The sequence below is a fragment of the Peromyscus californicus genome, unplaced genomic scaffold (assembly GCF_007827085.1).
Source record: "Peromyscus californicus insignis strain IS unplaced genomic scaffold, ASM782708v3 Scaffold_7__1_contigs__length_154581171, whole genome shotgun sequence".
In the NCBI taxonomy this organism is placed as follows: domain Eukaryota; kingdom Metazoa; phylum Chordata; class Mammalia; order Rodentia; family Cricetidae; genus Peromyscus; species Peromyscus californicus.
The window spans coordinates 110,894,918-110,913,326 of NW_026294595.1; the positions used below are offsets into that span (position 1 = coordinate 110,894,918).

At 39.7% G+C, this 18,409-nt stretch overlaps 1 protein-coding gene across 2 annotated transcripts in view; it reads right to left on the minus strand.

Moving 5' to 3' along the window:
• Pak5 (p21 (RAC1) activated kinase 5) overlaps positions 1-18,409 on the minus strand; it is a 296,008-nt gene that overhangs the window by 33,324 nt on the left and 244,275 nt on the right. For both annotated transcript variants that reach the window (XM_052726001.1, XM_052726002.1), the window contains exon 4: positions 4,124-4,909. In XM_052726001.1, coding sequence (XP_052581961.1) covers positions 4,124-4,909 — 786 coding nt within the window. The remainder of the gene's footprint in view (positions 1-4,123; positions 4,910-18,409) is intronic.

The window sequence follows — 18,409 nt, forward strand, 5'->3', positions numbered from 1 at the left end:
GCTGGACCCCCGAAATAACACAGGCCTGCACAATGGGAAAGAGCTAGAGTGGAGAAATGCCAGACTTGAGTCTAGACCTCATGTATAGACAGTTAATTGAAATTCTATGTGTGTCATGTGACTCTCTAAACAACAGGGCTCTCTTCTGGGAAATGAGTGGGCAAGGCTTGCTACTGGTCATGCTAAATCCCAAAGTCCTGTAGGGCTGAGTGAAGTGGACTAGACAGGACCTGAACCAAACTGCAGAGTCTGCATCCCTTCTACTGGGGGCAGGCTTTATTTCCAGCCAATTTATTTTGAATCCTGTGTGAAAAGGTGGGTCCGGGGATACCAAGCCAACATGTCAATTTTCAAAAGAGGCTTGTAGTCTCATAATTCAAGACTTATAAGTAAAAAAGGACTAGCTATGTCAATGGGTCAAAAATGGCCCCAGAGCTGAAAGGTGCTGTGTTTCAACAGTGTTTTCTCAAAGACATTGACCCAAACCAGCTCTTTCATGTTTGTTCAGATGTACCACAGATACACAAACTGGTTTGGTAGTGTTGGGGACTGAATCCAGGGCCCTGCCTGGGTATTCATGCACTCTACTACTTGGCCACATCTTGGCCCTTTATTTTGAGATGGTCACTAGGCCTTGAGACTTGTTCTGTTGCCTGGACTGGTCTTGAACTTGTGATCTTTCTGCTACAGCTTGTTGAGTACTGAGATTATAGGAGTGTGTTCCATGTCCAGTACATTCTTTAACTGAATTCTAAGTATGTGACTTGACTTAGCAATGCAACATATTGACATGCTTATTTGATTCTAGAACTGTGAAGGTGCTCTCTCTTCATTGTACTCATAGAAAGTGGTCTGTGCTACAGTTGTGCTCATTAAGTCCAGTATCAGGATACATATATAGGTGCTATGTGGGTTTGGCTGTTGGCTATTGGCTTTTAAGACCTAGGTCCAGCAATTGCTGTGGGAAGAATGAAGTAAAAGTGTTTATTATACCCTAACTATGGTCATTCAAATACATTTAACATGGTTCAATTAAAAACATTATGCTCATTTAAATATTAACTGGAGGTATCTATTTCATGCCTTCTTTTCTCAGAATACACTTCTAATTTCTTATCTTGGGAAGTAAAATAACAGGTCCTTTACTTCTTCTAAGGTGTAGCTTGTGGTGTGATTGAGCATTCCTTGGGTATATGCCCAAGAGTTGTATAGCTGGGTCTTGAGGGAGATTGATTCCCAATTTTCTAAGAAATCCCCATATTGATTTCCAAAGTGGTTGTACAAGTTTGCATTCCCACCAACAGTGTAGGAGTGTTCCCCTTGTTCCACATCCTCTCCAGCATAAGCTGTCTTCAGTGTTTTTTATCTTAGCCATTCTGATGGGTGTAAGGTGGTATCTCAGAGTCGTTCTGATTTGCATTTCCCTGATGATTAAGGATGCTGAACAATTCCTTAAATGTCTTTCAGCCATTTGAGCTTCTTCTGTTGAGAATTCTCTGTTTAGCTGTATAGCCCATTTTTTTAATTGGACTGTTGGTTATTTTGATGTCTAATTTCTTGAGTTCTTTATGTATTCTGGATATCAGCCCTCTGTCAGATGTGGGGTTGGTGAAGATCTTTTCCCATTCTGTAGGCTGCTGTTTTGTCTTGCTGACTGTGTCCTTTGCCCTACAAAAGCTTCTCAGTTTCAAGAGGTCCATTTATTAATTGTTTATCTCAGTGTCTGTGCTACTGGTGTTATATTTAGGAAGCGATCTCTGGTGCTAATGCGTTCAAGACTACTTCTTACTTTCTCTTCTATCAGGTTCAGAGTAACTGTCAACTATGTTCACAGAAGCATTATTTGTAATAGCCAGAACCTGGAAACAACCTAGATGCCCTTCAACTGAAGAATGGATAAATAAAATGTGGTACATATACACAATGGAGTACTACTCAGCAGAGAAAAACACTGACATCATTTGGTTTGCAGGCAAACGGATGGAACTAGAAAAAATCATCCTGAGTGAGACAACCCAGACTCAGAAAGATAAACATGGTATGTACTCACTCACAAATGGATACTAGATGTAAAGCAAAGGATAACCAGATTGCAACTTACAACTCCAGGGAGGTTACCTAGTAAAGAGGACCCTAAGAAAGACACAGGGATTGCCCAATGACAGAGAAATGGATGAGATCTACATGAGCAAACTGGACTTGGGGGGGGCGGTAATGGACGGCAAGGGTCGGGGGAAAGAGAGCTTAGGGGAACAGGAGGTCCCAGCTGGATCAGGAACAGGGTGGGAGAACAAGGAAAGAGATACCATGATAAACGAAGTCCCCATGGGAATAGGAAGAAGCAGAGTGCTAGAGAGGTCCCCAGAAATCCACAACGATAACTCCACAATAGACTACTGGCAATGGTCGAGAGAAGGCCTGAGCTGACCTACTCTGGTGATCAGATGGCCGAACACCCTAACTGTCATGACAGAACTCTCATCTAGTGACTGATGGAAGAAGATGCAGAGATTCACGGCCAAGCCCCAGGTGGAGCTCCAGGAGTCCAATCAGAGAGAGAGAGGAGGGATTATATGAGCAAGAGATATCGAGACTATGATTGGAAAAAGCACAGGGACAAATAGCCAAATTAGTGGAAAAACATGAACTATGAACCAATGGCTGAGGAGCCCCCATGGAACTGGACTAGGCCCTCTGGATAAGTAAGAGAGTTGATTAGCCTGAATTGTCTAGGAGGCCCCCAGGCAGTGGGACCGGGACCTTTCCTCAGTGCATGAGCTGGCTTCTTGGAACCTAGGACCTATGCTGAGACATTTTTCTCAGCTTTGGTATAGGGAGGAGGGGACTGGAACTGCCTCAGCTGAATCTACCAGGCTGAGCTGAATCCCCAGGGGAGACCTTGTCTCGGAAGAAGTGGCAATGGGGGGTGGATTGTGGGGGAAGGCTGGGGGGTGGGAGGAGGGAGGACAGGGGAATCCGTGGCTGATATGGAAAATTATATTAATTATAAAATAAAATTTAAAAAAAGTGTAGCTTAAGTCATTTCCTGTTTGCCCAAATAACTTCTCTTTAACATCTTAGATAATAAACAAAGGAAAAAAAAATTTGACTACAGTTGATAAAGCAGATGGCTGCAGGCAGGCTGGCCCTGCAGGGTTGCTTGTGTTAAGAGACAATCTGCTGAGGAGAAAGCATTGGTACAAATGTAGGTGATGTTCCTGGTAGTTCTCATGGCCCCACTTAGACTGGTTTGAGACTCAAGGGGATCCACAATGCATCCTCAAATCCTTCTTTTCTGTTTCAGTTGTACAGGCAGGGTGCCAAGTCATTTGTATGTGTGGACAAATCAACCACTCTCTGGGCTATTGCTAAGTGGCTTACATGCTCATGGAATGGTGTACTTTTAACCACGGATTAGTACTTCTCCCACAGCCTTCTTCAAAGTGTGGGATATGGTGGACCGGTCAATTTTCAAAGAAAATTTATACCAGCCTTATTTAAAAGAGTATACTTTGGGGCATAGGATGGCTCACTGATGGAGTGCATGCCTATCATACCTACAATTCTATGATTGACTCCTAGCACTATGAAAAAAAAACATATACATAGTAGTCCAGGAATTAGATGCTATATATCACTGAAAATGTTCATATAAAAAGTGTTATTAAGAATTCAAAAAATTGAGTAAAAGAGCACACTCTTATGAAAAAACTGTCCCTTGAATTGAATATTTCTTTTTCTTTTTTATATATCCACATGAACTTTAAAGAATTGGGTCTATTATTCTATTCCCTGTAAGGACCTACAGTTGTTTACCCCTCAACACAGAACTTAGTAAATGTGATCAGACTGCATTTATTGTTAGTAAGTCAGAAAGTTGTTCAATTAAATACAAATTTCCTTTGTTTTAATCAGAAATCCTGTAGTAGATATCAAAAGATAAATTTTGATTATAATGACATATGGGCCTTGTTGTAAAGCCTTTGATTATGGGACTCATGGGAAAATAAGGTAGGATTTGGATACTGATTCTCACTGCAAAAGCAGCAAGCTCTCCAGACTGGACAACTAGAACTTCCTCAGCATCATCAGCCACTTGTGGAGAAGAGGCAGTGGACCTTACCTTTGGAATGCACATTGTGGGCTCGGACAAGCGAGGGTAGGTGTAGGAGTTGTATGAGTGTCCTTGAGGATGGGTTTTAAATGCACTTGCTCCAAATGGCATCATGGGTTCCTGAAGCCCTGAGCCTGACTTGGATCTCTGTCTCATGGCTGGCTGAGGGCTTGTCTGATGCAGGTATGATGACTTTGGCCTCCTGTCATAGTCATCAAGGCTGGGTCCCCAATCACTTTCACTGTATGCCAGACTCTCCTTGGAGCCCCTGCTGGTCCCTGCAGTTCTAGAAGGCGTGAGTTGGAATGAGTAATCCAGAGGGGAGCTACTAGAGGCTCGCTGATAACCCCACTTAAGGTCACCATATTCACGAGGTTTGCTCAGTGAGTCCAAGTGTGTGTGATAGTCGACAGGAAATCTGGCCAGGTCAGTTTTCAAAGGCTTCATCTCGGGATAGTAAGCGTCTCCATGTTTCATCTTCATGACATGCCCATTTTGCTTGGCCGCATGGCTGCCTTTATAGTATAGATCCAGGTCATCTCCATAGAGACTCCGTTCTCTGTACTTTTCAGTTGTATAGTCAGCCGTAGTATCGGATTCACTGGAATATTGTGAGAAGGTGATGAAGCCGTTTTCTTCTGAATGGCCTTGAACACGGCTAGTGGCTCCTTGATCTGGGGTGGGTGGGCTTTCTTTCCTTAGGGAATTGGAGCGAGTCACAGAGATGTTGTCAAAATCCTCTAGTAGGCCATTAATAGAGGTTTCCTTGCAGGATTTATTTCCTCTGACGATTGTCTAGGAATAATAGGAGGAATATTGTTAAGAAAATATCTCTGGCTTTATAATTGCTAGAGTATAGTTGCCTCTCTTTCATCCAGTTTAAACCACAGAAGAAAACATGAGAGGAACATTTTAGTTAAAAAAAAAAAGTAGAGAAACAATTGTTGCCTGACTTCACTGGAAAAATACTCGAATATTCAACAGTAATCTGGGCTTGCTAATTTGTGCTTAGTTGTTGCATTAGACTAGAGAGAAGTATTTTCATGTTGTTTTGCAGATAAAAAAACAAACATTCACCTTCTTTTAGAATTACTTTTAATTTAAGCTTTGATAATTACATACACACACATGTATATATATATATATATATATATATATATATATATATATATATAGTAAATATACTCACCCTGTTTCCCTCTCTTGTCCCCTCCCACTCCTACAGACTTTCCTTCCTCACAACTAGCCCTTCACCTATTCATGTCTTATTTTTGTGTGCCATAGCTGCTATGTATTCAGCGCTGGATTGGCCATGTCATATCCAGAAGGTAGCATTCCATAGAACTCCTCCTTATCCTCCATCCTTTACAATCTCTCCTCTCCTTTTTCTGTGATGTTCTCTGGGTCTTAAAGTGGGCGATGTAGATAGCCTGTTTGGGGCTGAGCAATCAGCAGTCAATTATTCTCAGCATTTTTTTTTTTTTTTTGGATTTTCGAGACAGGGTTTCTCTGTGTAGCTTTGCGCCTTTTCCTGGAACTCACTTGGTAGCCCAGGCTGGCCTCGAACTCACAGAGATCCGCTTGGTTCTGCCTCCCGAGTGCTGGGATTAAAGGCGTGCGCCACCACTGCCCGGCTATTCTCAGCATTTTAATCAGTATGAGTCTCTGTAGTAACCACTGCCCACTGCAAAAAGAAGCCTCATTGGCTATGGCTGGTAGAAGACAGTTTGGAGATATATGTCATATTAGTAGTAATTTCAACTCAAGGGCACCTTCTAACAATGAACTGATGAATATAAATTTTAACAGTCTATAACGTTTGTTTTTTTTTTAAAACAGATTTGTTATTTTAAAATCCACTATTCAAATGATTTATAAAACCAATAACCATTGCCTCTTAAATATGAACACAAGTAGAAAATTGTAACTGATACTATAAGACTTCATGGAAGATTCTAGAAGACTTTTTTTGAAACTGTGACTACGGAACAACATGGGGATTAATTACGTGGTTTAGTTTGCAATCCAACGTGATATTATTAAGTATTGAACCACAATCCTTGCAGTGGCCACACCTGGGTGCTACCATCTTTGAATTTGGGATTTTGCTTGGTAATGATGTGACTGTGCCTGGCTCTTAGTGACAAACTGTTCCCTTTAATAAACCTAAATAACACCGGAATATGAGGTTCTGAACAGAAAGAAACAGCAAGTCACTTACAGAACCAGTCAGCTGTGTCTTGGCTTGTCATTACACGGTTTGCAGTGAAGTGTATGTGGGGGTGGATCAAAGAACAAAGAACAAAGAGTGGCTATCAAGATTTTAAGAGAAAAATGCTTTTGAGCAAGTAGCAAGGAGTTCAAAATCATCATGGTTAGTACAACAGGAAAGCTCTAGGTGTAGGGAGAAGACCAAATTGTCCCAGAGCTTGGGAGCCGCAGAAAAGCACCTCAAACTTCATGCTGAAACACAGGGATTTTTTTTTCTGTCAAAAGTCTTAGATTAAATTCTTTTTACTTATTTCCTCTTAAATAAACTTATTCTAGAATAGTTTTAACGGTGACATTTCAGAGACTGGGCAGAGCATTCCCAAATACCCGCTCACCCAGTGTTTCATGTATTAACATCTGGCATTACTATTAATGAAATGCCGCCCTTATCCTAATAAGCTTCCTCCTAGGGCTCTGGTCCCACCCGTGAGAAATAAATATTTATTGATTATGTCTCCTGAGTCTCTTTGACAGTTTCTGGGACTTTCCTTGTTGCTGATGACCTTGGCAGTTTTGAGGAGCAATGAACAGATGTTTTCAGAATGTCCCTCAGTTGGATTTGTCTGATATTTTCCTTATGGTTAAACTTGTGTAATAAGTTTTGGGGAGGAAGTCTGTAAAGTACCAATTTCATCACATGTATCTGGGGCACACTGTCAACAGGGCTTCTTACTGATAATGTTACCTTGGTCACTTAGGCGAAGTTGTATTTGCCAGGTGCCTAAGCTCTACCTCACAATTCCTTCCTTCCGTCCACTACCAAGACACAAAATGCAGCCCACCGTGGGGGGAGGGGTGGCAGGAGGGGTTAAGCTCCACCTCTTTGCACAAGGCATATCTGTATAAAGCATTGGAGTTGTGTAGGACACTTATGCATTGCCCTTATTTATTTTTTTTATTCAGTCAGTCACTTGTTTATATCAGAATGATGGACTCACAGGCGTTTACTAAGTCCTTTGCATTGTGATCGAATTCTGTGCCATTTGCATTGTCATCCAAACAGTTGGGGCTTTTGTCACAAGAGGTTTTCTCATGTTGGTGACAACCTCTCTTCCTATTACTGTAAAGCACCGCACTATTCTCCATAAGCATAAAGTGTTATGCTTTTATCCTGCTTTTTCTCTTCCTCGGTGGCTTTAATAGTCATTTCTCCAAGAAGCCATCCTTCAATTTTCTGACAATGGTAAAAGGCCTTAAAAATTGGGATTATGAGTGTTCTTCATCACTACTGAGGTATTACTTCTTCTAGGCCCTCCCAGTGAGCAGAACTAGAGAATCTACATTTGTATACTAACACAGGCATACCTAAGAATCTATCCATCTCTATGTGTATTAAGGCATGTTTATATTTCTGAAGCTAATCTGGTACCACGTTGTTCCTACCACTTCCTCTCCTACTTGTCTGTAATCTCCTGCTTTCCTACATTTCCAACTGATGTACTTTTCCTGTACCCCCTTAGTATAATGGATTTCTGTGGGATAATAGAGGTCATTGCTGCTGCATACAGTTAACCTATGACCTCAGGACTGCCAAGTCTGCTATTTCTATGTACTTGCCACCGTATCTAGAGAAATGCTTACTTTCCATACAAATTTAGGGAGTAATACAATGAATGGAATTCCATCTGCTTGTTGATGTAAAAGGAGTAATATTAACAGTGCTATGAGAGAAATGTTACTTGAAGAAAAGGATAAGAAAAGCCTCTTGTTGTGGAACTCTGTTCTCCATGCATGGATACATGGACACTACCTTTTTGAAGCCCAAGCAGCTGTGGTTACCCACATGAGAATCTCAGGCTGGGCCCACTTATGGAAGGCTTGGAGTGCTACACACAAGGCAGCACAGGAGGCCGAACCCCATCTCTGAGGATAGGCAGTTAGCAGTCACTGGGGTGTGGAAAGTCTTTTTTGGTTGCCTACATTTGACCCTGCCCTTGTGTATAGCCCCACACCTATACTATAAGTAACCCAGTTAGATTCACTGACTTACCAAGCTAGACATAGGTAGAATGATTTCCTTGGTTTGTAGTTGGTACCTTATATGAACAGATGTTTATTTACATCTCCCTATGCAAAGTTATACAACACTTAAAAAAATGTGTAATTTTTTGCTTTTTTCTTTAAAACTTGGACTTGCACTTATAAACTGTACGATACCAGGAAAATTGCTTAAACTTTTGTGGGCATGACTTCTTAATCTATGAAGTAGTAAGAATCAATACTTTTCTTTTAGGATTAAGATCACAATTATTTATATTTAATAATATATAAATTACATAATATAAATTGGTTGAAATGATTCCTGTAATAGAAAGCACTAGCTAAGTGCTAATAAATTCTTCTTATTTAACTATCTCCTCAGCAAAATTTTAAGCTAAGCTGAATATTTGGGAAAGAAGGAAGCTACAAACAATAGAATTTGGCTGCGGCTGCATATATGGGACAAAATAGGATATAAGCAGCAAATAAAACTATTAGTAACTTAAGATGCAAACTCCAAATTTCTTAAATTTAAGAGGAAGATGCATTTCACATTAACTATATTTGCTACATAAAACAAATACTCTTCGTTAGAACAAAAAGAACATGATCAGCCCCTTCTTACAAATGTAATGTATGAATCAGAAAATTAACGCACCTAGACTTTCAAGATTTAAATAGAAAGATGGACGTGAAAAGAAAGGATACTAGAAATACAGTAAAAACTGACAGAGGCCTTTCCTCAGTGGGAGGATTCAGGCTCTGGTTTCTCAGACAGTAGTGTTTACACAAGTCAGCCCAAGGAGCTGGGAAGGAAGATTCAGATTCAATAGGTTCTCTTGGAGAGAACCTGAGATGCTGAACTGCTCAGAAGCTCACACAGGTGTGGCATGGCTGCTGCCCTGTAGCTCACACTGTCCACGCAATACAATCACACATTTTCTAGATTCTAGATTCCCTGTATTCAGGGAACCTTTGAAATGAAAATGCTTTTCAGTATAGTAGGATCCAGGATTTTGTAAACACACACACACACACACGTAATTTTTTTGCTTTTTACTTTAAAACTTGGACTTGCACTTATAAACTGTATGATACGTGTGTGTGTGTGTGTGTGTGTGTGTGTGTGTGTGTGTGTGTGTGTGTGTGTGTGTGTTTTGCATTGGTTTGGGGAGCTGTACTGTTTAACACTTTCTCATTCATTATGAAGGTGACATACATTTTCCGATTTGCAAATGGTGATTTTAAAGATTTCACACTTGCTCTTAGACTCCCCCAGTCAGGCCAGCATGCCGTTTCAGGTCTGCTTGCTTTCTTAGCATAGTCTTGGTATGAAGCTGTAATAATTCTTAGTGTTGCAGATAAATAAATCCTAGGTCCAAGCAAATTGAATGTGTGGTTGTTGATATTTGAAAAGAAAAAAATTAACTTAGTCATGGGAAGAACACAAATTAAAGCATATGAAACAAGCAAGAAACGTAAAGCATGCTCTAACTAAGGGCTTTTCTTTTCTTGGGTATTATTTTTCAGAATTTAAAAATGATTTTGACCAAGTACGCAAATCATTCTTAACAGAAACACATGCTGTTGTTGTTGTAGTTGAACTCCTAATTCATTGTTAATAAGCAGGATACTCACAAAGTATAAATGTTTATTCCAAACAGCTTTCCAGCACATTCTCTCTCTCACACACAGACATAAAACAACAGAAGCCTTTTTGAGAACCAGTTAAATGAGAACCCAAGCCACATTACTTTTGCTGACTTTCGTTTCCCTTATGGAATCATAACCATCAAAACAACAATAATGAAATCCAAACATGGAGAATTGTTCAATGTGGCTTAACCAGGCATCACCCAGAAGGACTGCTATTTATTATACTCAGCATCTGATGTTTATTTTAAGTGAGATTTGTGCAATTTCAGAGAGATCAATAATACAATAACTACAAGAGTATCAGTGAATTTTATGCTGTGGAAACTCCAAGCATTCAAAATCAATGCCAGGCAATCTATTTGCATCTGAATCTGGGGTTCTCATTGTCTTTCTGCTATAACCTGGACTGGCTGGCATCTGTTCTGGCTCCTGGTGACAGCGGCCATATTTCATGGTGCTGCTTGTGCAGGCTGTTGGCTGGTGATAAGCGCTAATGGATCTGTCCGGGAGAACAGCTGTCTCCCCTTGTTCCCGGGGAAGGGATGAAAAAGTGCCTCTGTTCTCACTGTCTGTATTAACCTTGACAATAATGAAGTGTGTAATTAACAGCTTTGCCCTAATAAGACCTTACATTTCCCTTTCAAAAACAACATCTCCTCTGTACCTCAAGAATGTGCTTCACATTGTCACACTAAATATTTATCAAGAGGTCAGAAGCAAAAATTCCTGTGACTCAAGAAAAAAAAAGGTGCTTTTAGGATATATCTACCTTTAAACTCCATACCTGAATTCTGATCCTGTATGTGGAGAATCAGTTCACCTGTCAGTCAAGTGGCTAAAAACATCTGGGTCTGTAGTCACAACAAAACCAGACAGATCAACCACCGGTACTCTCCCAGAAAAATGTGAATTCTCAGTTGGATTTTGAACTATCACATCTATTTTCTACATTTTCCCCACTGGACTAATTGGGCTGGGGCAATTGGATGAAACTTGAACGCTATTCCTGGAAAATATGACGGTTTGGGCAGAACATCTCAGAGTGGAGGTATCATGAAGATTTCTAGCCAAAAAACAAAGAACACCCCTCCCCCCAAAAAAAAACAAAACCCAGAGCAACAACAACAAACAAGAAAAACGCCTCAACAAATTATATAGTACTGGTAATGATGTGGGATCCAAAATAAACCAATCATTTATTAACTAAATATAAAGTCATATTTTGCACAAATTCCAAGAAAGTAGAATATTTTAAAGGAAGTTGTGTGAACTTTGTAGAAATAGAGATTTCATCCTATATTGAAAAAACTCTACTCCGCTCCCTACATCACTGTGATACCGACAGAGTCACTGAACACGGAAACTAATCTTGAAGCAGGCTTCCTATTCACTCTCCAACTTCCTATGGATCTGTTCTTCCAGCTTGCAACACAAGGCAGGTGGGCTGAGGTCACCCAGACCAGCTTGAGGTTAAAGCTAGCTTGAAATGGAAAGTTGTTCTTGGGTATTAACTCTTATTTATGTGAAGACTGCTTCTTCACTGACCAGGCATCATTGACGACTAAGGAAATATCTCAGTTCATTACTTTATTCATTTAATGAAGAACTGTTTTTAGGGGAAGGGAGTACCCCATGATTCATGAGACAAAATTCAATCATCTAATTAACTGGTAGTAGGTAGAATTTAATGCTGTTCTTCAAATCTTTCACATGCTATCCTCACATTTTATCCCGGGTTCCCCCAATAGTAGTGTAGTTTCTTTTAGTAAGTATGGTGGTTTGAATAGGAATGGCCCCGGCAGGCTCATATATTCGAATGCTTGGTCAATAGAGAGTGGCACTACTTGAGAAGCATTAGGAGGTGTGGCCTTGTTGGAGGAGGTATGACTTTGTTGGTGGAAATTTGTCACTGGGGCTGGGCTTGGTGTTTCAAAAGCTCAAGTCAGGCCCAGTGTCTCTCTCTTGCTGTTGCCTTAGATCCAGATGTAGAACTCTCAGGTCCTTTTCCAGCACCATGTCATGCATACCTGCGTGCCATCAAGCTTCCTGCCATGATGACAATGGACTAAACCTCTGAAACTGTAAGCAAGTCCCAATTAAACGCTTTTATTTATATGAGTTGCTATGGTTATAGTGTCTCTTCACAGCAACGGAACAAGGACTAAGACAGTAAATCACAAACACTGGGGAGAGAATAGTAGAGGATTGGTTACCAACTCAAGGATGTGATGTTAGGGTGATTATCTGTGGCCACCATGGTTTCACTCTGTGGAGTTGTGAGGACTGTTTCAGAAAGGACCATTCACAGAATGAAGATGGGTGCATGAATCTATCTGCCTCTATATCCTGTCTTAGAATGGAAGAAGCCCTTGAGCCACCATGTCAGAAATCAGAGGTAGTAGTTTAACTGAAGTGAGCAGGTTGCTTCAGAATGGCTGGAGTAAAAAGACATGTGACAGGCTATAAATGATTTAAAGGAGCTTCTAGCTATTAACATGAATTAAACACTTACTATATGTTGAGATGATTAGCAATGGTTTCTCCCATGTTGGATTTTCACAATTAGACTTGGAGATACATGGCATTATTTCCTCTTTGTATGAAGGAGAGACATACTCAGAGAGGCCAAGTAACTTTAACTTGCCCATTGTCACTCAGCTGTTAGGTAAAGAATTTGAAAGCAAGGCCCATTCTTACCTATTATAAAGTTTGCCTTCAATATAAAAAGTGCATTATAGCATCTTCCATGTCAGCTCCAGTGGTTGGACAGACAGTAACAGCTGGCAAGGGTGACATCCCCACTCACTAGGTATGTGATACAATACATAGAATGTAAGTGTGTCCTGTAGGGACATAACACACAATATGCTGAAAGCAAAATGCTTAAGGGAAAATACGCCTACAATTCAGATTTTGTAGGACATGGGAAGAACTATATCAGCTTTCTTCAAACAATTTGCCTTTCTTTTTTTCCCCTTTGAGACAAAAGAAATACCTTGTTCTATCACATTTGCTCAGTTGTGACATTTGAAAAGTTAATAGCAAAATGGGTAGTATATGCACAAGTTATCATCCTGAATCCAAAAACAAGCAACTGAGTAAATGATGTGTGAATGACTGTTAATATGTAATGCTGAAGGTCAAAATTCTTTGATTTCTCTTAAAAACTAGAAGACACAGCACATTTATTTTAAATTTGGTCAACAAAACGTTATTTTTGAGTGTGTGCAACTTTAATTCCTGTTCGGTTTTTTTTTTTTTTTTTTTTTTTGTTGTTGTTCTATCAATCTGGATTTTCAAAAAATCTTCACAATTGTTGAAATTGTCTCTTGTAGACATACTAAATGGTAAGAAACATTCCTATTTATGCTCATCCCTGAAGCCAGGACCCTTTCTTAGACAGTTGCATCTTTGTGGGTGGTACCACATCCCTCACTTGTAAAGCTCTCCGCCTGATTTCAAAGTGCAGCAAAACTTGCGGCCGTAGTGCTGGAGTTCTCTTCCTGCCCTCAAAGAGAGACCTTGGAACAGCAGCATCAGCATTACCCAGAAGAATTGCGGGAAATGACAAATCTGAGTCTACCAGGGCCTTCTGGGCCTCCATTTGCATTTAATAAAAATGCAGCATATGTAACTCCCACATAAGCAGAAGTCAGAGCACTCCAGACCTTGTGCCCTTGGTTTACTCCTGACTCCCTTTCCCACCCCAAGCTATTTCTGAAAATCAATGAATTCTTTCTGTGAGGAATATAGACTTGATCAATATATACAAATTTAAATACACATACACATTTCTCAAGGAAAAACATGTTTCCTTTTCCTTAAATCCATATTGGTAGGCTCGTTCCTTTGTTTTATACAAAAAGAAACAGTATAAAATGTGGGAAATGATCGATTTGCAGGATAAAGAGTACTTCTGTGGTCTTTATTATGTTTCTAGATGTGCTATGGGGCAATGATAGAGCATATTTATCTGATGATTTTGTTCAAACATCTCAGAGAGCAAGTTCAAGTCCAGCATGCAGGAGTCTGGAGCATTTACCTGATCATCTGGTCCTCTAAACCATTTTTTCACAGTAACAGAACAGCAGGGACCCATGTAGAAATATGGACACAGAATTTATTTATTTATTTTTTGAGTTACCTTGCCTCTTTAAAGAAGATGATCAACAAGTCCATTTCCTCAAGTAATATCTTAGACAAACCTGGGACCCACAAAGGACACATGCCCCAGAAGAGACTCAAACAATATTATCTTTCCTTTCACAAATGTACCACAACAGTTTTTATATTACGACTACATAGTTCACACAAAAGGCACTGAGAAATGTGAGGTTAAATATTGCTTTTGTCCTAGGAGTGTGTGTGAGGCCATGGTTCCCAGGCCATGCAAGGTCCACAGGAAGGTCTTATGAACAGGTTGAAAATAAGAAAGCTCCACTTTCCTGAAGGAAATGCTGCTTTTCTGGTTCTCCATTCTAGGACAAAAAATCTGAGAGCCATTTGCCTGGACTCAGAAGAGCGTTTGAATATATAGTTTATCCACTGTGTTCAGGTAAAAGGCCTATTGAATCCATTTATCTTGCTAAAACTTACAGTTTTATTGAGTCTCACTCTTTAGTTATAGTTATAATTTGCCACAATTTTACTTCGTGGGATTTCATTATGCAGTAATGCCAATGATTTAAGTAATAGAGTAGTGTCATTTCTGTTTATTTTTTATTTTTTTCTATAGTGGGTATTGAACCTAGGACCTTACATATGTTAGGTAAGTGGTATAACATTAAGCCACACCCACAACTCCAGAAACTTAGATATTTCCAGTACAAATTATATTACTTACTCTTTATCTATTTTAAAAACACATTTAGAGACCGGGTGGTGGTGGCACATGCTTTTAATCCCATCACTTTGGATGCAGAGGTAGGCGGATCTCTGTGAGTTCCAGGCCAGCCTGGTTTACAGAGTGAGTTTCAAGACAGCCAGGGCTGTTACACAGAGAAACCCTGTCTCAAAAAACCAAAACAAACAAACAAACAAATAACCCAAGCCAAAACAAACAAAAACAAAAAATCCACATTTAGAAAATTGCCAGTGCTTCATATATCCCCTCATCCTACTTCTCTCAACAAGGGTCTTCTGAAGGTTGTTCAGTTATAAAGAATACTAGTCCATACCATAAAAGTTAAACCTGATAAAAAAAAAAGCCTTCACTGTTGTTAGCACTTTAGAAATCGACTACAGAGACGTGGTGTCTTTGGGCACTTACAAAGGCCTTTCTGCCCAGACTTATCTCAAAAGTAGCTTAGGAAGGACCCCACCAGGGACCCCAGGCAGTGGCCATTTTAAACCTCTCTCAGATGATTTCACTTAGGTTGAAAACCAGTATTGTTAGGTAGTGCTCATTACAGCATGCTCTGCACACAAAGCCCCTGGCATCTTGAAGCACACAGACTTCCCTTGAGCAGGTCTGGTGTGGGACATGTGACTCTGGACTTCTAACAAGCTCTCAGGCGAGGCTGGTGATACTGCTATGCAACACAAACTGAGAGTTGCAAGGTCCTTCAGAACAGAGAGTGGTTATGTGATGTCAAGCCTGAGGCTGCATAGTGCAAAGAAAATGAGATTATACTGTAGAGAGAGCATTGGATTGTGAGTTCAGCCATCTGGGTTCTAGTCCAGTCTCTGCCATCAGCAACAAAGCAGCCTTTGTCAGGTAACTGACCTTGCTGAGTCTATGGATTTTTTCTGTACTGAGAGGGCCTGTCTGGCTTCCTTCTACCTCTACCATTCTGTTGTTTTGAGAGTTCTTGTTGTGTCTTGGCTTCTCTAAGTAGGTACCATTCCTACAAAGGACTGACTTTATGTCAGCTGTCTTAATTAAGAAAGAATCTTACAAATGCTCAATTACTGGAAGATAAAACTATATGTACTAACTGGAGTTTGAGTTCTCACTCTCCAGTATGTTTAAACTTTTAGAAAATGTACTTACCTGTAGCATGAATCTTAAAAGTTCTTATTAATAAAATCAAACCTGAGCCAGGTATTGGGGTGAATGCTGGAAGATCAGAGAGACAGAACAAGCCACAGCTACCTCACTTGGCCAACTTCTCAGCTGATCTTGTTTCCTCAGACTGGAAGCCTTTAGTTTTAAATTCTTTTGACATCTTGTCACAAACGTAATTTGCAAATATTATAAAGGCTAACTTTAGGTAGTATCTTTACCTTTTACAATTTAGGTAGTTGTTTCTTTCTCATCTCTTTTCTTCTTCTTCTTCTTCTTCTTCTTCTTCTTCTTCTTCTTCTTCTTCTTCTTCTTCTTCTTCTTCTTCTTCTTCTTCTTCTTCTTCTTTTGGTGCTCATGCCATTGGTTTCATATCCAAGAAGTTATTGCCAAGCCCAATATCATAAAGTGTCCCTGTATTTTTCTTCTAAGAGCATCATAGCTGAGGCTCTTACGTTCAGGGCTTTGATGCATTTGAGTTAATTTCTATATATGGCATAAATGAAGGGTCTAACTCCATCCTTTTGTATGTGGATATACAGCTTTCTCATACGATTGAAAAGGCTGTTATTCTCAGTGAATAGTCTTGGCACCTTTGCCAGTTTATTTCTGGGATGATTCTATTCTGTGGGCTTCAGTGTGTGTCCTTACATGAGCATGAGACTATTTTGGTTTTTATTATGTGGTGTAGCAAGGTTTGAGACTGAGAACTATTAGTACTTCAACTTCGTTCTTACTTTCAAGAGCATTTTATTTAGGGGGCTGGAGTGATGGATCATTGGCTAAGAGCTCTAATTGCTCCTGCAGAGGATCTGGGTTCCATTCCTAACACTGACATGGCAGCTCACAACCATCTGTAACTCCAGTTCTAGGGGATCTGATGCCCTCTTCTGGACTCCACAGCAACCAGGCACACGTGTAGTGCACCGATATACGTGTAGGCAGAAGACTCATATGCATAAAAATAAAATACAAAATTGAAATTAAAGAGTAAAATTCAGGTCTTTAGGACCCTTTGAGATTACATATGACTTTTTCTTTCTTTCCCTCCTTCCATCCACCTTTCTCTTGCTTTCTTTATTAGCAGAGATGAAATCTAGGACCTTATGGTTGCTAGTTAGGTAGTCTATGTCTGGGCCATAACACAGCCAGAATTGTTTTTGTTTTTTTTTCAAAACTCACCACTAATATTTTCATAGGATTTCATTGAATATGTAGGCAGTTTGGAATATATATATATATATATATATATATATATATATATATATATATATATATATATATATATATCTCCTTTCAGTAATAGTACATCTTGAATCTATGGAAACCAGATATTTCTCCATTTATTCACTTATTTACATCTTCTTTATTTCTTTCAGCAGTTTTGTAGTTTTGATTGTGTTTTTAGCTCTTTTGTTTCAGAGTTTTTTGGTAAACAGAACTACATATGATAATAAATAATTGATCCACTATGGTCATTATTTCAGGGCACTGAATTGAAGCTTACTAATTCCCCTCCTTGGCAGATGCTCCCAGCATAGGGTTAGACTTTCTCATTTGTGAAACATGTCATGGACACTGACTGTCTGTCTTCTGCCCTCCTACTTTCTAGGATTTTCTACCGGAATGGAATAGCACTCTGTTCTTTTGCCTTCTCTAGTCACTTGTCTGCAGGTAACAGGGAGCCTGGCTTATCTGTGGGGGAAGAAGAAGGGTCAGAATGCATACACAACTCAAGGGATTGTCTTCAATTTAATGGAGTGTTTTCCTGTTTTCAGAGCCTGCACATTCTACTTCCACATGGCAGTGAGCCATCCCTCTTCTTTTAGAGGCCAAGATCCTCACTCTGACCTGACACAGGAAGATGCTGAGTGTAGAAGTAATTCATATGGTGGTATGACAGGTCAATACCAGGCCTGTAGAGCTTTCTCAAATTTCAGCTACAGGTTTGATGTGGAAGCACATTTTCCAGGAAGCTTATTAACAAACAGGCTTCATAATAATAGATCTGATGTCTGGAACTCCAACTATCTTTTCCACAGTCTAAATACAGGGTTATGTAAAAAGGCATTCACATTGCCTTTGCATTTATACTCAAATATAGCGACTTGAATCAGACCTGGAAGTGAGAAGAAATACTACAAGAACCCATGAATTAAAAATAAGAGGTGGGAGAGATACTTTTTGTGAAATGGTGGCAAAAAGAGTTTAAAAGACACCAAAGTTTCAAAATAAAAGCTTCTGTAAGGATGAAATTATTCTTTACATGCAGCTATGTGCTATTGACTATCTCTAATGTTTGATTTACCCAACAGCTTTGGATAGTGTCCATTATTACTCTCATGCTCTGTTTTGTGAAAGAGAAAGAGGAAGGTACAATTGCT